This window comes from Procambarus clarkii, chromosome 47 (assembly GCF_040958095.1).
Source record: "Procambarus clarkii isolate CNS0578487 chromosome 47, FALCON_Pclarkii_2.0, whole genome shotgun sequence".
NCBI lineage: Eukaryota > Metazoa > Arthropoda > Malacostraca > Decapoda > Cambaridae > Procambarus > Procambarus clarkii.
Window position 1 is genome coordinate 17610959 of NC_091196.1, and position 20999 is coordinate 17631957.

At 40.1% G+C, this 20999-nt stretch overlaps 2 protein-coding genes across 4 annotated transcripts in view; one reads left to right on the forward strand and one right to left on the reverse strand.

Annotated features, from left to right (window-relative positions):
- The window catches only part of LOC123762887 (uncharacterized), a 226765-nt gene that overhangs the window by 144262 nt on the left and 61504 nt on the right, over window positions 1–20999 (reverse strand). The gene's annotated exons all lie outside the window — the stretch shown is intronic.
- On the forward strand, window positions 5914–19680 carry LOC123773496 (phosphorylase b kinase gamma catalytic chain, skeletal muscle/heart isoform-like). Of its 3 annotated transcripts, none has more exons than XM_069302002.1 (6): window positions 5914–6227; window positions 8224–8376; window positions 8527–8655; window positions 11617–11737; window positions 12275–12438; window positions 16629–16795. In XM_069302002.1, exons 2-6 carry the CDS (start codon window positions 8253–8255, stop codon window positions 16778–16780), a joined length of 690 nt encoding a protein of 229 aa, XP_069158103.1. In that variant the 5' UTR covers window positions 5914–6227; window positions 8224–8252; the 3' UTR covers window positions 16781–16795. The 3 variants fall into 3 exon arrangements, with proteins under 3 accessions (XP_069158103.1, XP_069158104.1, XP_045623279.1); XM_069302003.1 differs by lacking the exon at window positions 16629–16795 and adding an exon at window positions 16886–16965 and having other exon boundaries at window positions 5925–6227; XM_045767323.2 differs by lacking the exon at window positions 16629–16795 and adding an exon at window positions 17620–19680 and having other exon boundaries at window positions 5939–6227.

Genomic DNA, 20999 nt, shown 5'->3' on the forward strand with positions numbered 1-20999 from the left:
TAAATGGGATTCTTGTATTGTGATTTGTGTATTTGTACTCACTGAATTTGTGCGCCCCTTGAGGGACTTGAAGTAAGGGAGTAGAAATAGCCTAAGCTACTCTATCCCTTTGAGATGTATTTTTGTATTGTCTCAATAAACATACTTGAACTTGAAGTGGACGTTAATGTTTTTTCAGCAACTTTATTTCCTTAGTTTCCGAGCTGTTTTCTTTACCGTGTATGTTGTAATAAACTATTCCTATATTTACAGTTGTTTCTCCCTGTGAAGATTATTAAACAATGGTGATTATAAGGGCGCGGAAGTTTAGCCTGGCCAGGGCCGCCAGCAGCCCTTGGGCCCGCCCCGGCAGCACCCAGTCTTTAATTTGGCACCTTTGTGGCACCTTTGTGGGACCTTGGTATAAGCCTAACATGTATATATACACACTGGATGCCTGTCCCCCCTACACAATGATTTATTATTACCTATTATTTTATCATTTAATTTAAATATTAAATAAAATAACTTATTTAATTATTATAGTAAGTACTTAATAATAAGTAGTAAGTACATAAAAATGATTAAAAAGTACAGTTTAGTCATAGGAGATTCCTAGATAGGAATTCACTACCAAATTTCAATATATCCAAATATTTTTAGTGTGAAATTCAGTTACTATATGCATAAATTGTTGTTTTAATAATATTACGCTTAACCACTTGGACTGGACGGTAGAGCGACGGTCTTGTTTCCTACAGGTCCGCGTTCAATCCCTGACCGCCCAAGAGGTTGGGCACCATTCCTTTCCCCCGTTCCATCTCAAATCCGTACCCTGACCCCTTCCGAGTGCTATATTGTTGTAATGGCTTGGCGCTTTCACTTGATAGTTTCCCCACCCCCCCTGAATAATATTACGAGAGCAGTATTTACGGGCTATTCATGCCCGTGCCACATCTTGGGTGGCTTAATCTTCATCAATCGAGAGCAGTACGTCCTAACCAGACATTATATGATGATATCCTAAACAGTTGATAAATAAAAGTAATTGCGGAACTCCAGTTATCTAATAATTATCATAAATGGTATAAAACCTTATCATAAGCCAAGGGATTTGTAGATCAGTGTTTAAAGGGAATTTGGAAGTAATAATAACACAGCTGATGCCATCTGTCGGCAGAAGAGAACACTATCAACTGGCTGGTCAACAGTGGCCATAAGGTACAGCTTACGCCATCTGTTGACATCAAATTACACTTATAACAAATTACCCCACAAAATACCACTAACGCCATCTAGTTTTTTTCCAACGCACTATAAATAGCCAAACAGCAACCCATAAGGTGGGTTGTTGTGCTCGGGTAGGAGGTTCCAAGCTCCGCCCACAAGTGGTATGAGGGTGCATAATCAATGGCATATCATTGGTAGAAACTCTTTGTTGACATTCACACAACAGCCAATCACAGAAAGGGATCAGCTAAAGGCTCCATCCACTTAATAAATCATCTTTATTCAGCACACCATCCTTGCTTATGACATTCTGCTTCAACTTTAATCTACCTAAAAAGTGAAATGTTAAGTATTTAAAAATATTAATATAGTGATAATTAAATACTGCAGGATGTAACGAGTGTTACAGAAACACGGGCTGGCTACCTAACTTGTGACGTCATCAGTGGGTGTTGCCTCACACAAATAACATCGGCGATACAATGCCTCCGTCCTCTTATTGGTCTACATTATTCAGTTAGATGGAAATTTCTGTCTTGTATAAAACAGAAATTGTTGTTCTTTGGTACAACAACAAGGTTATTGAGCAAAAGGACGTATTTCTTATTTTGCATTTTATTCATATAAGCGTTGGCATTCCCCGCAACAGCCAATCACAGGAAGGTATTTGTTGGAAACTCTACCTTCAACAAAGTTGATTCCTAATGAACTCTAACAATAAATTCGTTTAATAAACGAGTATTTAGGGTCAAGCTACAGATGAACATTATAGGATAACGGTGTTTTAGCTTGCAGCTTCGTTAGACAGAATCCCTGGTCTTAATTTTAAAAATAAAGAACTAAAAAGCGTATTTTATTGCTAACTTTTCGAGAAATAAATCCCAGTCGCATATTTGCCAACATTTATGCATTGATTTTTTGGCTTAAGTTCTTATCATAATCCCTTTTGCAATCTCAACACCATCTGGCTCGTATCTTGTAACTATCTTCGTTACTTAGCCTCAAAACCTTACATTTGTCTTACATATCCTCAACAGTAGATCAAAAAAAAGTAATTGCAGAATTCTAGTTACCTAATACCAGCTTGGTATAAAACCTTATTATAAGCTACCAGACGTATAGATCAGTGTTTAAAGTAATAATAATACATTATTATTAATGTAATAATATTATTAAAATAATAAGAATACAGCTGATGCCATCTGTCGGCAGATAAGAACACTATCTTCTGGCTGGTCAACAGTGGCCATAAGATACAGCTTACGCCATCTGTTGACATCAAATTACACTTATAACAAATTACCCTACAAAATAGAACTAGCGCCATCTCTTTTTTTTCCAACGCACTATAAATAGCCAAACAGCAACCCATAAGGCGGGTTGTTGTGCTCGGGTAGGAGGTTCCAAGCTCCGCCCACAAGTGGTATGAGGGTGCATAATAAATGGCATATCATTGGTAGATATTCTTTGTTGACATTCACACCACAGCCAATCACAGGAAGGGATCAGCAATAGGTGCCATCCACTTAGTAAATCATCTTAATTCAGCGCACCAGTCCTGCTTATGGAATTCTGCTCTAACTTTAATTTACCCAAAAAAGTGAAGTGTTAATTATTTAAAGTGTTAATAAAGTGATAATTAAATATTGCAGGATATAACAGATGTTATATAAAAATGGGCTGGCTACCTAACTTGTGACGTCATCAGTGGGGGTTGCCTCACACAAATAATGATACGCTGCTCTGCCCTCTTATTCGAGTAAATTATTCAATTAGATGGAGATTTCTGTCAGGTGCAAAACAGAAATGGTTGTTCTTTTTCACAACAACCTTGTTGTTGTGCACAAGGACTTATTTCTTAGTTTAAATTTTATTCATAAAAGAGTGTTGGTATTCCCCGCAACAGCCAATCACAGGAAGGTATTTCCGGAAGCTCCGCCTCCTTATGGACTCAACACATCGCTCTAGCTCATTACTCTCTGTTTTCATCTCTTGTATATACAAACTATGACTTTTTTCGATTACTGTTATAATTAATAATAGGCGATCTAAAAGTTTTTTACACAAAATGGCTAAATTCTGCCATTAAATGGACTGTGTCTGGTATACATACAAACATACACCAATTTATTACCATTCATCCATTATTAATTTCAAATGTAATGTATACTGTCTAGTTTATTCCTCTCGCCATTACTTGGTGCAATATTTGAAAGTTGTCTATTTATTTATCGATCTATCTATTATCTTGTATTTATATTTACAAGTTTCTGTGCTTGGAAGAAAACTCTGCATTGAATTGGGACTAATTTATTAAATAATATTATTTAGTATTAATTAATATTTACAATTATTATTAATTACAAATATTTATAGCTTAGATACTTTCATGTAATTCGCAATCGTACGTTCTTAACATTAATAGCCCAAATTAGCACATCTTGCTTTGAAATTAGCCCAAAAAGTAGCAAGTAGCGAAATTAATAATTTGGGAGCGCTGTGCCTCTCGATGTCGTGAGAATGTTAGCAATAGGCTCAGATAAAGAAATATTAATTTATGTTAACACTACCGCTAGTGAAATTAATAACTACTGTAATTAGTATATAATAATGATGTATTATAATACAATGGTAGTGTGTTACTGTTGGAAATTTCCAACAGTTTGGGCAAAATGTGACCCATCGCCGTTTTCAGTAATTAGCATATTTTCGGTATAAAAGGTCGTAATTGGAAAAATGAAAATAGGTGCAGAGAGTCAGAATTCGGCTCAAAAATCACGCTCAGGAGTCAAATTTCCGACATTTGAGATATTTTGAAAACTGCAGGGGGGTTTGGGCAAAATATGACCCATCGCCGTTCTCAGTAATTAGCATATTTTCGGTATAAAAGGTCGTAATTTGAAAATGAGAATAGGTGCAGAGAGTCAGAATTCGGCTCGAAAATCACGCTCAGGAGTCAAATTTCCGACATTTCAGATATTTTGAAAACTGCAGGGGGGTTTGGGCAAAATGTGACCCATCGCCGTTTTCAGTAATTAGCATATTTTCGGTATAAAAGGTCGTAATTTGAAAATGAAAATAGGTGCAGAAAGTCAGAATTCGGCTCAAAAATCACGCTCAGGAATCAAATTTCCGACATTTGAGATATTTTGAAAACTGCAGGGGGGTTTGGGCAAAATGTGACCCATCGCCGTTTTCAGTAATTAGCAGATTTTCGGTATAAAAAGTCGTAATTTGAAAATGACAATAGGTGCAGAGTCAGAATTCGGCTCAAAAATCACACTCAGGAGTCAAATTTCCGATATTTCAGATATTTTCAAAACTGCAGGGGGGTTTGGTCAAAATAGGACCCATCGCCGTTTCAGTAATTAGCATATTTTCTGTATAAAAGGTCGAAATTTGAAAATGAAAATAGGTGCAGAGAGTCAGAATTCGGCTCAAAAATCACGCTTAGGAGTCAAATTTCCGACATTTCAGATATTTTGAAAACTGCAGGGGGGTTTGGGCAAAATATGACCCATTGCCGTTTTCAGTAATTAGCATATTTTCGGTATAAAAGGGCGTAATTTGAAAATGACAATAGGTGCAGAGAGTCAGAATTCGGCTCAAAAATCACACTCAGGAGTCAAATTTCCGATATTTCAGATATTTTCAAAACTGCAGGGGGGTTTGGTCAAAATAGGACCCATCGCCGTTTTCAGTAATTAGCATATTTTCTGTATAAAAGGTCGAAATTTGAAAAGGAAAATAGGTGCAGAGAGTCAGAATTCGGCTCAAAAATCACGCTTAGGAGTCAAATTTCCGACATTTCAGATATTTTGAAAACTGCAGGGGGGTTTGAGCAAAATATAACCCATTGCCGTTTTCAGTAATTAGCATATTTTCGGTATAAAAGGGCGTAATTTGAAAATGAAAATAGGTGCAGAGAGTCAGAATTCGGCTCAAAAATCACGCTCAGGAGTCAAATTTCCGACATTTCAGATATTTTGAAAACTGCAGGGGGGTTGTAATAGGAGTGCCTCCACTCCCGTCAAGCACAACTAGATGAGTACATCTCCAGAATGCAGCCTGCATCAGCTGTCTAACTTCCAGGTATACCTGTTTACTGTTAGTTCAACAGAGGCATCAAGTGAAAGAAATTCGGCCCATTTGTTTCCTTCTCGGTCGGGAATCGAACCCGGTTCCGTGGACTGCGAATCTTAAACATTGTCCACTCGACCGCGAGACCCTTCATGTCCCTATTTTTGTTTATATAGTTTACAGTTAGAATACTAACAGTTGAGAGATTCATTACCTGCTGCCACTTACTATTAGTAGCGATATCTTAACTTAATCCTGACAATTACAATGTCACACTGTCTAGTGATTGTGTTGTGCTGTCCGTACAGCCGTACATATAATAAATAAAATAAATGTTTATTTAGGTAAGGTACATACATACAAGAGATTTTACAAAAATTGATAGATTTATAGATAGAGCTAGTACATACAATGCCTAAAGCCACTATTACGCAAAGCGTTTCGGGCAGGAAAAACATTAAAGACTAAAACTTAATACTACTTAATATAATGACTAATATAGTCACACTCTGATTTGTTACACCGATAAGAAGAACTAAACAACTCGGTAATTCTGAACGAAAACTTGTGGACTTGTTCGGTACAAATACAGATATTCGATTTGACGATAAAGCTGAAGCTCACACAACAATATAATCTATGCATTTACACAAAGGATCCCCAGACTGTCCCTAGTTAAGATATGGTGGCTGGATAGGGTAAGAGTGGAGGTGGAGGCGAGGGAGGAAGTATTGTGAGGAATGAGACATTGTGGGAAAGAGTGAAGGACGAGGGTGAGTAGGTCAGCTGCTTGAAGGTGATCCCTCCAGCTCCTGCCTCCTCTGGGACACGCGCCACCTTCAGGACACACGCCTCCTGCAGGGGCACACACGCCTCCTTCAGGACAGCACATCTCCTCCAACGCGCTCCCAGAGATACATACTGAGAAATTAAACAAGGTAGAGACCGTATAATATGTAGATAGCATGTGATATTTGGTGTGCAGGGCTGGGCTGGTTATCAGAGCCAGGTATGCAAGACTGCACGAGATATGCAATAGTATCAACGAGGTTTCAACACACTGTATTTGCACTCTAAATAATTAAAACTAAATTGTAACAAATTAACTGTCAAAAGTGATCTGGGAGCATGAGGTGGGTGGACTAGTTATGGAGTGAGGAATGTGTGAGGAACAAGGACAAGGCTGACCTACATACCTGCACTTCACACCAGGACAGACACGTGTCATGTGTAAGCTTAAGTATTTGGCTGGAGTGGTAGCAGTTTAGTACATTGTTATGAGTACTGCAGGAGTAGGACAGTGCTATTGGTAGTAGTTCATGTGTGGAATAATTTAATTTGTTTTTTCAGCAAGATTTTAACATTTTACTCTTTAGTTGGGATTGCAGAAATTATCTCCTGTTGGTGTTTGTGCTGCTCGCAGGTAGAGTGTAACTGAGTGTACAGTGAATGAATCGTCAAATACAGTTAATGTATTTGAAATTAAAACACTATTAATACCAGGAACTATACTTTAAAATTTACTGAAATATATATATTTTTCAATAAATATGCAGTGTAATTACATGCAATAAATAAAACTGAAGTTGTGGGAGAATGTGAACTTTCAGGAAATGGAATATTCCATGAGCAACATAAGTACAGTATGTGTGTATCGTGGCCTCTACTCTTAATTTAGGTACAGCATTTACGTCTGTTCTCATGGTGTGGTATATACACAGATATAGATCCGTCTTGCCCATTATGTAAACATAGGTTACATACTATTGTACTGCCAGTCGCGGTGCATATCCTGACACCATCAGACTGTTTAAACATCAGACAAATGAAAGGAGAGCCACTAGATCTTTAAGTTGCAAATTATCTGTTATGCACGTACTGTTAGAAACACTAACTCTCTTGCTAAACTGTTGCAGTTTATATGAAATTCCAGGATAATAAGGCATGCATTTATTTCTGCATGCAAAGAAGGTCTAAACTCTTTAAGTTAGGGCCAACTCCTTCAGGGTACCAAGAGAGAGATGGGCACTGAAGCACACAGTAATAATCAATGATATACCGTACCTGTATATAAACTTGTCAAGTTACAGTGATGGAGTAATTTATGAGACAGTCATGGTGCAGTGAGCCATATGGTCAGGCTTGTGGCAGTCTCTTGTCGAATGGAGAATGTTGAGCAGATGCGATGAATCTGGTGAAAGAAGTGATTTCTAGTTGGATTGACCTCTGACTTGCTTAGCTGTTGATTGATTGATGAAGATTGAGCCGCCCCTAGAGTTGGCAAGGGCTTGAGTAGCCAGTAAGGATTAGCTGTGTGTTTGGCTGCTTTATATAGTCAGCCAAAGCTGTAGCCAGATTAATGGTGCTTCCAAATTGGCTGCCAGCTGAGCAGGAAATAGTTGTTTGAACTGAGGAGTAGTTATATACTGTGGAAGCTGCTGTTCAAGACGCTACAAATGTCATAGTAAACTGTCATGGCATTGTCATAGTAAACTATGTAGATTTCATTGCTTATGTGCAGAGGCAAATCCCAGGTTTCACTCTTCAGAGTTCATTCAGTTAATACTGATTTAAGAATTAATTTTTAATGAAGGACAACAACAAAAATACACACACAATGGGCAATTTTTAAATGAAGATTAATATTTATGTACAATTTCTTGGGAAGTACCATAACTGTTTGTTTTATTGGGAAAATAAATAAACAATTTTCTTGGCACCTAGACTGAAGTTGGTTATGGTAGGGAATGCCAGTTTTTTGTGATGTGACCATAGCCAACTTAAGCAGCAAAATGGTTAAGTAGTACAGTACTGTACTACTTAATCATTTATCTGTAATCATATTAAGCCCTACTTTATATTTTTTGAGGAGCTTTATATTTATATCAGGAGCACAATTTATTTTAATAAGTGTTTGTTCTCATTTCTCTGTAGTACTGTATAAGTCTCAGAAACACTACAAAATGGCAGTTGACGATGATGGAGATGTGCTGCCAGATCGTGATGCAGCTAAAGGATTTTATGCTAAATATGAGCCAAAGGAAATTCTTGGGCGAGGAGGTTGTTCTGTTGTTCGTCGCTGCATTGGTATGTATAATTCTTTATTAAGCATTATCATAGCATTATAGTTAACAAGGCACATCCATAATAGACTAGAATGTAATTGGTTGCCATATGCAGATGATCATTCTTCTCTAAAAAATATTTTATTTATTATAACAATAACTTTCTTTGCAGAAAAGGAAACTGGCCAACAGTTTGCTGCCAAAATTATTGATCTGAGCGACTCCTCTGATGAGGGTGTGTATGAAGCCACTATTCGGGAAATAGATGTATTGCGCATGGTAGCAGGGCATCCATATATAAGTAAGTACATGTTAAATAATATGCTGTACTGTATTAAGAGAGTAGAGGTAATATTTTTAGCACCTGGTAATCTCTGATGCTTGGAGAATTCAGTACATTTGTATGTGTGTTACTATTTATTTGATCTTTCTAAATGGGTACCTTTTAGTTTTTACTTAATTATGTGGTACATTTCTTTAAAAAAAAAAAAAAATGTGATGCAAGATATCTGGAGATTTACATGTTTTAACTTGAAACTCTCAACAATTATTATGCTACTGGATAAACCTATAAATCTTGATTGCAAACAATATCCTAGAAAGTTTTACGTTGGATTTTCTGAGCAAGGCTTCCCTTGATTACTGTTGTGAGTCAGGGCCATGGGTCCACCTAAAGTAATGCTAACACACCAAGCTCTGGGCCACTTTGTTCAACTGAGACATCTAACTTTTTAAATTGCCTTGTCCTGTTGTACAGAGGTGTTGTACACTAGATAACATTCCTCAATCCACTAAAGAACATGAAACTTTGGTGATACCAAAGAACATATCAAACCACCAAATGATCATTGAAACCACTAAGACCACAAATTACAGTACCACACTGAAGATGCAGAATTAGCAACTTCCCAACACTGACCATCACAAGATGTAAGCAATAGCTAGTACATTCAGGTCGGAGGAGGTAGCATTTCATATTTTGTGCCTTGTATCAATCATGCAAAGCTCTTAAGTTCTGCAGAGGCTGTTTCAGTGAAGCTGACAGGTTTTTCTTAGAAGCTTAGGTTTTGTATTCAGAGTTTCATGCCTTGGTTTTCATTTCACGGAATGGTTCGAAGTCATTGTGAATTTTAATACCCTCAGCATAGTCTGACTCCTTTTGAGTTGGGCCACTGCCTTGGTGGGGGGGCTTTTGGGATTTTGTATCTAGATCAAAGTCTTGATGCTGGTTTTGTTTACCAACACTACAGATATGTAGTCTTATTGGTTTAATTATGTGCTAACCTTAGATAGCCAGATTTTTCACATGTGCTCACGTGAATGATTTTGATTTTCTGGGAAAGTTCTTCTGTATCTCCTAGAGCTACCCACCCGGAATCCTCCAGATCCATGTACCACACCAGGCTCTAATGAACAATGAATGATCTTGAATGTTTACCATAGACTAGGAACAGAATCTGGCCACCTCAGTAGAGGCATAACAAAATGTGAAAGCAAGATAACCTTACTGAAGGAAAAATCCACCAGACAGGTAGAGTGTACCGAAATAAGCAACTGCTTGGATAACGTTTGCAACCTGATCTGAACAATGTACTCATATTGTTCAGGTGCATCTTCTAGTTGGCTCCACTTCCTTCCTGCCAGATGACAGCCCAGGCAACCTGAGGAACCTGGACAGCAACAACAGTCATTTATGCACTTGCTGTGCTTGTCTGCTGTCCTCTTGTTGTCTCCTAACTGTGCAAACCCTTACCTTTTCAGCTAAGTGTTGTCCATTCCTTGAATTCTGTTGTGTGCTTAGTCTTTTACTGATTTTTACTGTTTCATTTGTGTGTTTTGTTACTTGTCTCGGCTGCATGTGGTCAGAGTTGGCTTCTCTTGTTGTCACTGGTGTTGCCCCTGTCCTCAGTCAAGGTCATCTTCCTGTGAGAGGGTTCAGGAGTCTGCCACCTGGGGTTACCTCTCGAGGGGCTTCTTCATGAGTAGTGTATGGGCTTTGGCTCCTATTGGACTCTGTGGTTGGGGTGGGTGGAAGTTTGTTTCTGTTGGTACATTGTGTGTAATTGGCAAGTCTAATTACCTAAGTGTAGTTACAGGACGAGAGCTACACTGGTAGTGTCCCGTCTTCCCAGTACTCTTTGTTGTTTAACGCTTTGAAACTACCGACGGTTTTGGCCTCCACCACCTTCTCACTTAGCTTGTTCCAACCGTCTACCACTCTTTTTTGCAAAAGAAAACTTTCTAATGTTTTCTCGGCACCTTTGTTTCCTTAGCTTGAATCTGTGTCCTCATGTTCATGACGTTTCTGGTTTCAGGAATTCCTCTTTGTCAATTTAGTCGATTCCTGTTAGTATTTTGTAAGTGGTGATTATATCACCTCTTTTCTGGGGGGAGCCCCTTCAGCTCCCCGGAGCTATCCAGGCTGATATGAATATCATTAGACTTTGGCATCAGTCAGCGTGAATGGAGTTCAGCATCTTCATTGTTGTTGGTGCCTCTCATTATTTGAGTATCTGGTGGAATTCTTGGCTGTGCCCCTGGGCCCTTCTCTTTTCCTGATGTCAGGCCTTGGGGAGCCTGTAAGGAGGCCCACAGTAGTGCCCATGCCTTTTTAAGCATGGGCACTACTTTTTAAGTCCTGTGGACTACAAACACCTTGAGTGTTCTGCATTTTTACTCTGGGGCCTCCTCAGAAGGCATTTCTAGAGACCTGCTGGTTTGTGGATTTGCCTCCCCTTTGTTGGGCATCTTGTTTGCTCACGAAGACAAAAAAAGTCTTCTGGAAAAAATGGAAAATGGCATCACACAAGGCTCTGTCCTAGGACTGATGCTGTTCCTAGTCTATGTAAGTAACCAACCCAAGATATTTAGTTCATGTGTGTCAGTATTTGCTTATTACACAAAACAAATAAGTAGAACCTGTGAAGTGCTGTAGTGTGTTGCAGGAAGACCTTAAATTCCAAGAGTGGGCACTTAAATGATTGTTGAAGTAATTGTGGGAAGCCGGCAGCAGGTGTAAGGAAATGTGTCCAAACATATCTGTCCTGTGCAGTAATGAGACCCAGGAATTTCCAGTTGTGAGCTGACTGCATGTGATGCTTAATCAGCACCTTCGCTTTTCAAACAGGAATTTTACAAGTTAATATCTTGGCTTTCACAACACTGTACTGTATGAGTTGCCAGCACTTTGTTAGGTGTATATATAAACTATGAAGATTGGTACAATATATGAAATTGATGTTGTATTATCTTCTTTTTTCAGTTGAACTTCATGACGTATTCGAATCATCAACATTCATATTTTTAGTGTTTGAACTTTGTGAGCATGGCGAGCTGTTTGATCACCTTACAACAGTGGTTACTCTCTCTGAGAAGAAAACCAAGTAGGTATCTGCAAAATTATTCTTTCTCATTTACACATTCAAACACTTAGTTTTCGTAACTACCTAATGTAACCTAACCTTGCCTCGAGCCTGGCTAGGACTTGGATCACATAGGTACCTGAATGTGGCCATTGACCTGGATGTCCTTTCCCCAAATGTGTACACAAGTATGAATAATGTATAATGCAGTGGAAAGTCACTTGAAAACACATTCATACTGGATTCTCATTACCCAGTGAACTTCACTGGGTTAATTTTTTTAACAACAATTACAGTACAGTATTATAATGCATTTTTTAATAAACAGAAATATGTACAAAAATGCTATTTTCTGGATCTAATACAGTACTCTGGCATTAAAACTTATAAATTTCAGGTATCAGTATTTTATGATCAAGAGTTACTTGTACAGTAAAGTACTTTAAATATTATGTAAGTTGGTGTTACATACAAGTCAATGGTTCTTAACACTGAAATAATTCTTTTCATGATAGTTATGTATTGGCAATGTACAATTTTTTAATTCTTACTCCTCAGGCTAATCATGCGACAACTGTTTGAAGCACTCGCTCATGTTCACGGGAAGGGCATTGTGCATCGAGACCTTAAGCCTGAGAATATTCTTTTAGATGACAACTACAATATCAAGCTCACTGATTTTGGCTTTGCAAAAGTACTGCAACCAGGAGAAACATTAACAGGTATGTTGCATTAACAGTTTATCTGCAGTGCTTTGTAGGTTTATCCCCCACATTATTCTTGAGACTTTAGACCTGCATGTACAGAGGCGCTATCATGGTGATCAAGGTAGTTTTGTAGTATGAAATTTTCCTTATAATATGTTTGTTTAAAAGGATAAAGAGTCCTTTAGTCCTGGTGCCGTTTATGATTTGTATCTTAATTTAGACAAGCACTGAAAATTAAGTTAAAACTGTCTTCGCTCGGTAATCTGAATCATGTGGGGCCCAACCCCATTTAAATTAACCAAACATTTGACTTGGCTGAATTTCTTACCAGGCATTTCCAAACATGATCAAATTGTTTTTTGTACCACAATGAACATAATTCATATTTCCACAGGCAAACTCCTGCCGTTTACTCAAAAACGATGTGTATTTCATAATACACATCGTTTTAACGATGTGCTTTATAAAACGATACACATCGTTTTAACCCAAGTGATGTGTGTGTTTTTATGCTCAAAACAAATTTTAACTCAAATTCTTTTTCTGGTTAAAAAGTCAAGAACTCGAATGAAAATGTATTGGTCGAGTTACAGAAGTTTGGATTACCGAGCTCTTACAGTATCAAGAACAATTGCTTTGCTTTTCAACTGTACTGTACAGTGTACTAGGTTCTTCTGATTACTTTGGCTAGCAATTTCTTTGCTTTATATTTAACTCTTCCGAAGAAAGTTATTATGTATATTTAACTTTTACCCCAAGAGTAATGAAGTTTGTCTATTTTTGTCATTTTTAACCAGAATATGGGTTTGTTTTGGGGCACTTGCCTTTCTGGGTGCCTGTCCCGGTCGATGGCAGATATAGAATGCTCCAAAATCACACATGCATTACTATAGGCTATTGCTCCTCGTGCCTCTCTGAGGGGGGCCAGGTTCTGACTCATGGTCAACCGTTAGGCCTAGAACTTCACCCACATCGACTGGTGCCAAAGTTAGGGATACAGTAATTATATCAGCCTGGATAGCTCCAGGGAGCCTCCGGGACTCGCCCAGAAAATGGCGTTTCATTATATTCAACGCTGGTTTTTTCAGTATTCCTCCAGTAGATGAGGGATATGTATGATGGAGAAAACCTCTTGATATGAAATACGTATTGTATTGCTTTAAGAGGCATTATTGTGAGAGTGGTGATGAGGTTTGCAGATGTAGTGAAAATATAGAGACAAATACAGTAATAGTAAAAGGAAAAGAAAATTGATAAAGAAATTCATTGTTTAAATGTTGAAAATAGCTTTGAACAAGTATGTGTAAATGATGTGTTATATAGTATCTGGACAAGAGGAACTTCCAGTCTGTGATATGTTTTGTTTAGGACCACATTTTGATGAATATTTTACATAACTATTACACAGAAATATTAAAAGTCCCATAAAGTTTATTTCTCAATCTGAGTGTTGTTGCTTTCTTAATTCTATTATGTTGTAAAATTTTAGGTTGTGTTTATATTATAGTACTGCAATGAAACGTTACTGAGGATATAATGTTTAGAATGTAGCTGAAGTAAAGAGGTGTACAGCAGTCTAAATCAAACTTATATTTTTGGCATTAAATTAGTTACATTTAGTTTCCAGTTTGAAATGTGATATATATAGGAATGATAAGAAGACAATTTAAAGAACTAATATAAAGTCATTCTTTAGTTGTATTTCCTAACAATTAATTTGGTATTTCTAGAAAAGTAGGAGTGGCCAGTGACAAATGAGTGCCTGAAAAAAAGAATTGTTTTGAGTTTGCTGGATGGGTGATTATCTTCAGGTAAAAGGATATCATTCATTTTGGAATGATTTCTTCATGGGTGGGTAGGAACATCAGGCCTTACATGAGATTGCAGTGTGAGAGGATGGACTCCTGAGATTCATCTTGAACATTTCCTCCATTAACAGTTATGCTTACCACGGTCAGCATTTTGAAGGTCCCATAGTTCACGTCCATACAAGCTTAGACATTGACTGTTAAATAACTTTACTTTTGACCAGGTATCAAGATAACTAAATTCGCTCATAATGACATTTGTCTGACTTGCAGGCCTCTAATACTATAGCATCAGAAAAATGGACAAGTGGCATTTTGAAGAAATAATGTCCCAGATTCTTTTCAAAAGACCTTATCAGAATATCTCTGCCTAGTAGTTTTAGTTTGGAATCAATATAAAATGAATCCCATGAGTTAAAGGGGACTACAGTACCTACCTTTGCCAGGATTGAATGTTGAGTTGTATTCTGCACAATATCTTTCACATATTAAGTTTTCCATGGCATGTTTAGTTCGTGCAAGTAGAACTCGATCATCAGCATAACATTACTAATTGCCTTAGTACTGCCTATGCAACAGCCAGCTTGAATGGCTCTTAACTTTCTTAAAAATGGATCAATGTAGCATATAATATGGGACTAAAACATCTCCATGATTGGCCCTATTTTTTAGTGAGAAATTTTCAGAGAGGACCTTACTTCATTTCACATTTAATTTGTACACCTGATATGAATGTATAAATATCTAACAATGACAGGGCATACTTTTCTGTTAAAAAATTCTCTAAAATGTTTGGTGTGTTCAACTTTGTCAAATGCTTTGGAAACCTCAATAAACAGAGTAGCCCATACATCACATCACATGTAGTAATCACAGTACTACAACTGTGAGTTGTAGTACTGAATAGTTTCTGCTACCGTGAAACTACAATGTTATTGAGTAGCCAGTTTTGTGTACAAATTGAAAGTCAGAAGTATCCAGTTCATCAGCTAGACACTCAATGACTATATCATATTCTTTGTTTAAAGTGGGTTTATGCACACACTTCTCAGGTTGTCCATCTCTACTGCTCTACCTGTTGATTTTTCGCGTTCATACTACAGTACTGTATATCATCTCTGCTGATCTCCCACTTTCTTCTCCACACCCGCTCAACGTTACCTTCACAAATACTATATAAGCAAGTCATTCCCATTTGTTTCATCATAAATACATAAATGAATACAAATAAAAATAGAAGGAATATGTTTATAATTGGGGGGGGATATATAGATTGAGCAGTACTAATGATTATGGCATGAATGATCTCATTGTTTTCCCAAGAATTCAGGAATATTTACCTCTGAAAATACTATACTGTATTAAGCAAATGCACTATATCTATAGTATATCTATATCTATACATGTCCTGGAAATACAGCCGGGTTCGTTTTCAACTCGCAATCGAGAATTCTGGGTTCGAATCCCGGACAGAAATGGTTGGGCGCATTTCTTATTACCTAATGCCCCTATCCACCTAGCAGTAAATAGGTACCCAGTAGTTAGCTTGTTGTGGGGTTGCATCCTGGGGAGGGTCAGTAATTAACCCTGCAGGAGGGCCTCAATATAAGCCTAACATCAGCTGTCTGTATAAACTGGTTGCCTGTCTCCGACACAGTGAATTATTATTGTTAATTATTATTATCTTGCTGATGATGCTAAGCTACGAGGGAAGATAAGAGACCTACATGATTGGCATGTTCTTCATGATGATGACCTTGCCAAAATAAGTGTATGGAGCAACAATTGGCAAATAGAATTCAATATGAATAAATGCCATGTTATGGAATGTGGAATTGGAGAAAATAGGCCACACACGACCTTCAAACTAAGTGGAAAAGCATTAAAGAACTCTGACAAAGAAAGAGATCTATGGGGTGGATCTGGATAGTAGACTGTCACCAGAGGACCACATAAAGGACATGGTGTAAGGAGCATAGACTACACTTTCCAACTTTAGACTCACTTTTAAATGCATGGATGTTCACAATCCATGAATGAAATGGATTCACAACTTCACAATGGAAAAAAAACCAGCGTTGAATGTAATGAAACGCCATTTTCTGGGTGAGACCCGGAGGCTCCCCGGAGCTTTACCGGCTGATATGCTAATGTCAGACTTTGGCATCAGTCATGTGTATGGAGTTCTAGGGCCTACCGGGGACCACGAGCCAGAACCTGGCCCCCTCAGAGAGGCAAGGGGAGCAATGGCCTATAGAAACCCCCGTGTGGTTGGAAGCATTCTATGTCTGCCATCGACCGGGTCAAGCATCCAGAAAGGTAAGCATTCCAAAACAAACCCCTATTCTGGTGAAAATTGCTACCTAAGCCGAACTAGTGGATAGAACTCTTCAACAGAAAACAAGGGAACTAGTATGACGTCATACATCACCGCGCCGCTGTCTGCGCAGCTCCCCCCTCCCCAGGAGGGGGAAGGGGGAGCCCCAGACCCAACTGGTGGGTGTTGTCCAAAGATTGTTTATCTTCACTTGTGGTTTATGCAAGTATAGGCTTATAAGCTGGACACGAGTTCTCTCACATTGACAGTGGCTTGACGAAATATATATATATATATATATATATATATATATTTGTTGTTATTTTTCTATTTTTAGTTACAGGTCATTGTTATGTCAAGCGTAATTTATTGTCACAAAGTGTGTGTAGATGTGATGTTTAGCAGGTAACCCCGAGACTGTTGTGGGAGGCAAGAGGCACCGGGTTGAGGTAGGAGTCATACCCAGTGTACAGGCACAGTAGGTGCCTAGGCCACGGCCCACTGCACCCTCTTCCTTACCCAGTGTACAGGCGCACTAGGTGCCTACACCACGCCCACTGCACCCTCCTCCTTACCCAGTGTACAGGCGCACTAGGTGCCTACACCACGCCCACTGCACCCTTCACTTTAACCAGTGTACAGGCGCACTAGGTGCCTACACCACATCCACTGCACCCTCCTCCTTACCCAGTGTACAGGCGCACTAGGTGCCTACACCACGCCCACTGCACCCTTCACTTTAACCAGTGTACAGGCGCACTAGGTGCCTACACATCCACTGCACCCTCCTCCTTACCCAGTGTACAGGCGCACTAGGTGCCTACACCACACCCTTCACTTTACCCCAGTGTACAGGCACACTAGGTGCCTACACCACACCCTCTGCACCCTGGTCATGCTAAAGCCGTCTCTGCAGTATGACCTCACTCTAAGCTTCAGTGTGTTAGCCGCGAGTTCAGCATTCAAGCCAAAGTTTTAATATGAAATGTTTCTAATTTATAAAGTAATGTAACACTGTAGTTGCAAAATGCCCTTCCACGTGTTCTAATAATTCTTCTCTCACATTTTCAGGACGTTAACACAGGTGAAGAGGTCATCAGTGAGCATGTGTGTGACCTTGACACTCACACTGAGGTGAAGAGCGCGCGTGCGTGACCCAGGCAGGTGGTGGCGGCCAGCTGGGGTCGCCCCGGCCAGCTGGGGTCGCCCCGGCCAGCTGGGGTCGCCCCGGCCAGCTGGGGTCGCCCCGGCCGCTCCTGTACCGCGCCAAAACATCTCCGTTACTCTCACGTGACACTGTTGTTCTCCATGCAGAACAATATGACACATAACTGCACTATGAAATCACGGAGAAAGACATTTTGTTATATATTTTTCGCCGACTGGCTTTGTTACTTGTGTACACCTATGGAATGTGCTCTCCAGAACTGTTAAGACAAGGGGCTGTTCTAATTAACATTGGCCGCCAAGTGTTTCTTGATGCGGGACCCTGGGAGAAGGAGTCCGAGACCCGTGGGGTCCCTGGAACACTTATGGGAGTCCCCCTGGCGCCCCGGGGCCTTCCGGTCACTCAGTGCCCATGAAAGTGTTGGTAGTGATGGTTGAGGCTCCCACGGGGCCACGGGCCGGTCTTTGGTGACCTGTTACAGCGAGTTTCCAAGTCATCCGCAACTGTTTATTTGTTGCCCCAGAGTTCACCCCCACAAGTGTTCTGCCTGGAGCGTGTTCAGCCCTGAGCGTGTTCAACCCTGAGCGTGTTCAACCCTGAGCGTGTTCAGCCCTGAGCGTGTTCAGCCCTGAGCGTGTTCAGCCCTGAGCGTGTTCAGCCCTGAGCGTGTTCAGCCCTGAACGTGTTCAACCCTGAGCGTGTTCTGTCTAGTGCGTGTTCAGCCCTGAGCGTGTTCATCCATGAATGTGTTCATCCATGAATATGTTCAGATGTTAACAATAATGTATTGTTACCAGCTGTCAAATGTGCCCCTGATAATTATGTATATTATTGTTGATTTAACAACATTTTCTTGTTAATCCCCCGGCCAATTAAATTAAATATTCCCAAGAATTAGAATATAAGAAACTGCAATACACTGAAAGTGAGGCCTTCTCAGCCCCGAGCTGTGAGCGTCGTCACTGGTGCGGGACAAGCTACTGCTGCAGTACAGGTCCCCTACGTGTACACACATACAGTGCCAGTAGTTACATCACCAGTATTACACATAAGGTAATTACCTGGTAATTCAGGTAAATAAGATACTTCAAATTTTGTCAACTTTCACACACACATACATGACGGCTTATTCTTTAGTGTCATATTCCAACACTTCAATACATACTGCCTCGTCTCTTCACGTTTCCTCACACTAATCAGTTTGTTGTAAGTAGTCTAAAGTTTGGGTTCAATTCGCTAAATCAGAACGACTTCATCGTGATTCCCGGCGTCAGATCCAGGAGGCGACGGGGTCGGATCCTGCCACACAATGTGACCTTCATATCCATGTCAAGAGGCAGACGTGCCTATAGTGACCTTGGTAATCACAAACTGTGTTCACTTACCCTGGTGGAGAGTTCTGGCCCATGGATATTGATGTACAAGTCTGATGCAAGTACATCGACCTTAATTAGTGAGGGTTCAAGCCCCGTGACTGAGAAGGGAATCACATGTGGAAAGTTGAGTCAATTGAAAGTGAATCACATTGTATAAATACTTATACGTATTTTCTCACTCCATTTATCTCCAAATAGAACCAAATGTGTAAATACCTACAACAAGTGTCTGAGCAGCTGAGACAAAGCTGCAGTACACAAGTCAGATATTGTGTCTATGCCAAAGACGGTAACGGAGACTTACCTTTTCTTCTCCATCTCCGTCCAACCACTTGGGTTGGACGGTAGAGCGACGGTCTCGCTTCATGCAGGTCGGCGTTCAATCCCCGACTGTCCAAGTGGTTGGGCACCATTCCTTCCCAAATCCTCATACTGACCCCTCCAAGTTCTATATAGTCGTAATGGCTAGGCGCTTTCCACTGATAATTCCCTTCCCCCCCTCTCCGAAGTTTGGTGACCGACGCCTGAAATCAACACTCCTGAACCCTTGGTGACCCCACTGTACCTCCCCCCCCCACCCCCTCCCCCCCTCCCCCCTCCCCCCCTCCCCCCTCCCCCCCCCTCCCCCCCCCCTCCCCCCCCCCCTCCCCCCCTCCCCCCCTCCCCCCTCCCCCCCCCCCTCCCCCCCCCCCCTCCCCCCCTCCCCCCCCCTCTCTCTCTCTCTCTCTCTCTCTCTCTCTCTCTCTCTCTCTCTCTCTCTCTCTCTCTCTCTCTCTCTCTCTCTCTCCCCCCCCCCTCTCTCCCTCCCTCCCTCCCTCCCTCCCTCCCTCACACACACATACATTCCTCGTACATCACATATATTCACCCACACAAAACTGAACTGTACTCATTGTTATGTACACAGTGCTGTCTTCTCGCAGCATAATGTTATTGTTGATATATAATACAATCTCAGCCCATGTCAATACCAACTGTTATTTCTACTTTAAACCTTTATAACCAGCCACTATATTAAGCGTATGACTCTACTTATAAGCAAATGGTTTGATTTAGGTTTACACATCATCTAGTGTTGTCTAGAATATAACTTCCGGATTGTTTACATTGTTATTCAGGAGACCAAGACTGTTTGACGGCCGCCAGATGTCGCCTTCGTCACTGTCAGGCCTGTCTCTCTCTCTTCACTTTATATACACTACTTTAAAACTATGATTATGTATATTATGTATATATTATATATCTTATATATGTATTATATATTTGATAAACGTCCACGGTTTGTTAGGAACTGCTTGTCCAGGGCGAGGCTGCGTCCAGTAGCTACAACACACCCACATTATTTAAGACAAACAGTCCAGCTCTCTTGAGAAAAATGTAACATAAAAAGATGTATTTGCTGCTCCAGCTTTACTAAACTGGAAACGGTAAAACTTGTTCATATTCCATGTTCAAAATATATTAAGACCATTACCACAGCAGTTTGAAATCCCTGATACTGTGCCGCCAACTATAATTACAGTTGTTAATGATGCATTTTGGTGTTTGTAAAAAGATTTTCTTATTTTAAGCCATATAGTGTATTTTAGTTTTGATGTATTATGTACCAAGTTAGTTTAAATAACTCAACAGATACACATAATAGGAAGGTTACTCAGCTGCTCTTTAAGGCATGATTACACTCTCTCAGCAGGAACTGTAACATCTGTCTGGCTCGGTCACACTAGCACCAGGGTTGCAAGGGGCTCTTTAAGCAGTCGCTGCTCGCGGTCACATTGGCACCAGAGTTGCAAGAGCTCTTTAAGCAGTCGCTGCTCGGTCACATTGGCACCAGAGTTGCAAGGGGCTCTTTAAGCAGTCGCTGCTCGCGGTCACATTGGCACCAGAGTTGCAAGGGCTCTTTAAGC

Excerpts from the sequence above, each read along its gene's own strand:
- LOC123773496 (XM_069302002.1), top strand. The coding sequence starts at position 8,253 with ATGGCAGTTGACGATGATGGAGATGTGCTGCCAGATCGTGATGCAGCT. Across the intron at positions 8,377-8,526 it reads TGTTGTTCGTCGCTGCATTG|AAAAGGAAACTGGCCAACAG; the intron begins GTATGTATAATT and ends CTTTCTTTGCAG. Across the intron at positions 12,439-16,628 it reads ACCAGGAGAAACATTAACAG|AAAACAAGGGAACTAGTATG; the intron begins GTATGTTGCATT and ends ACTCTTCAACAG.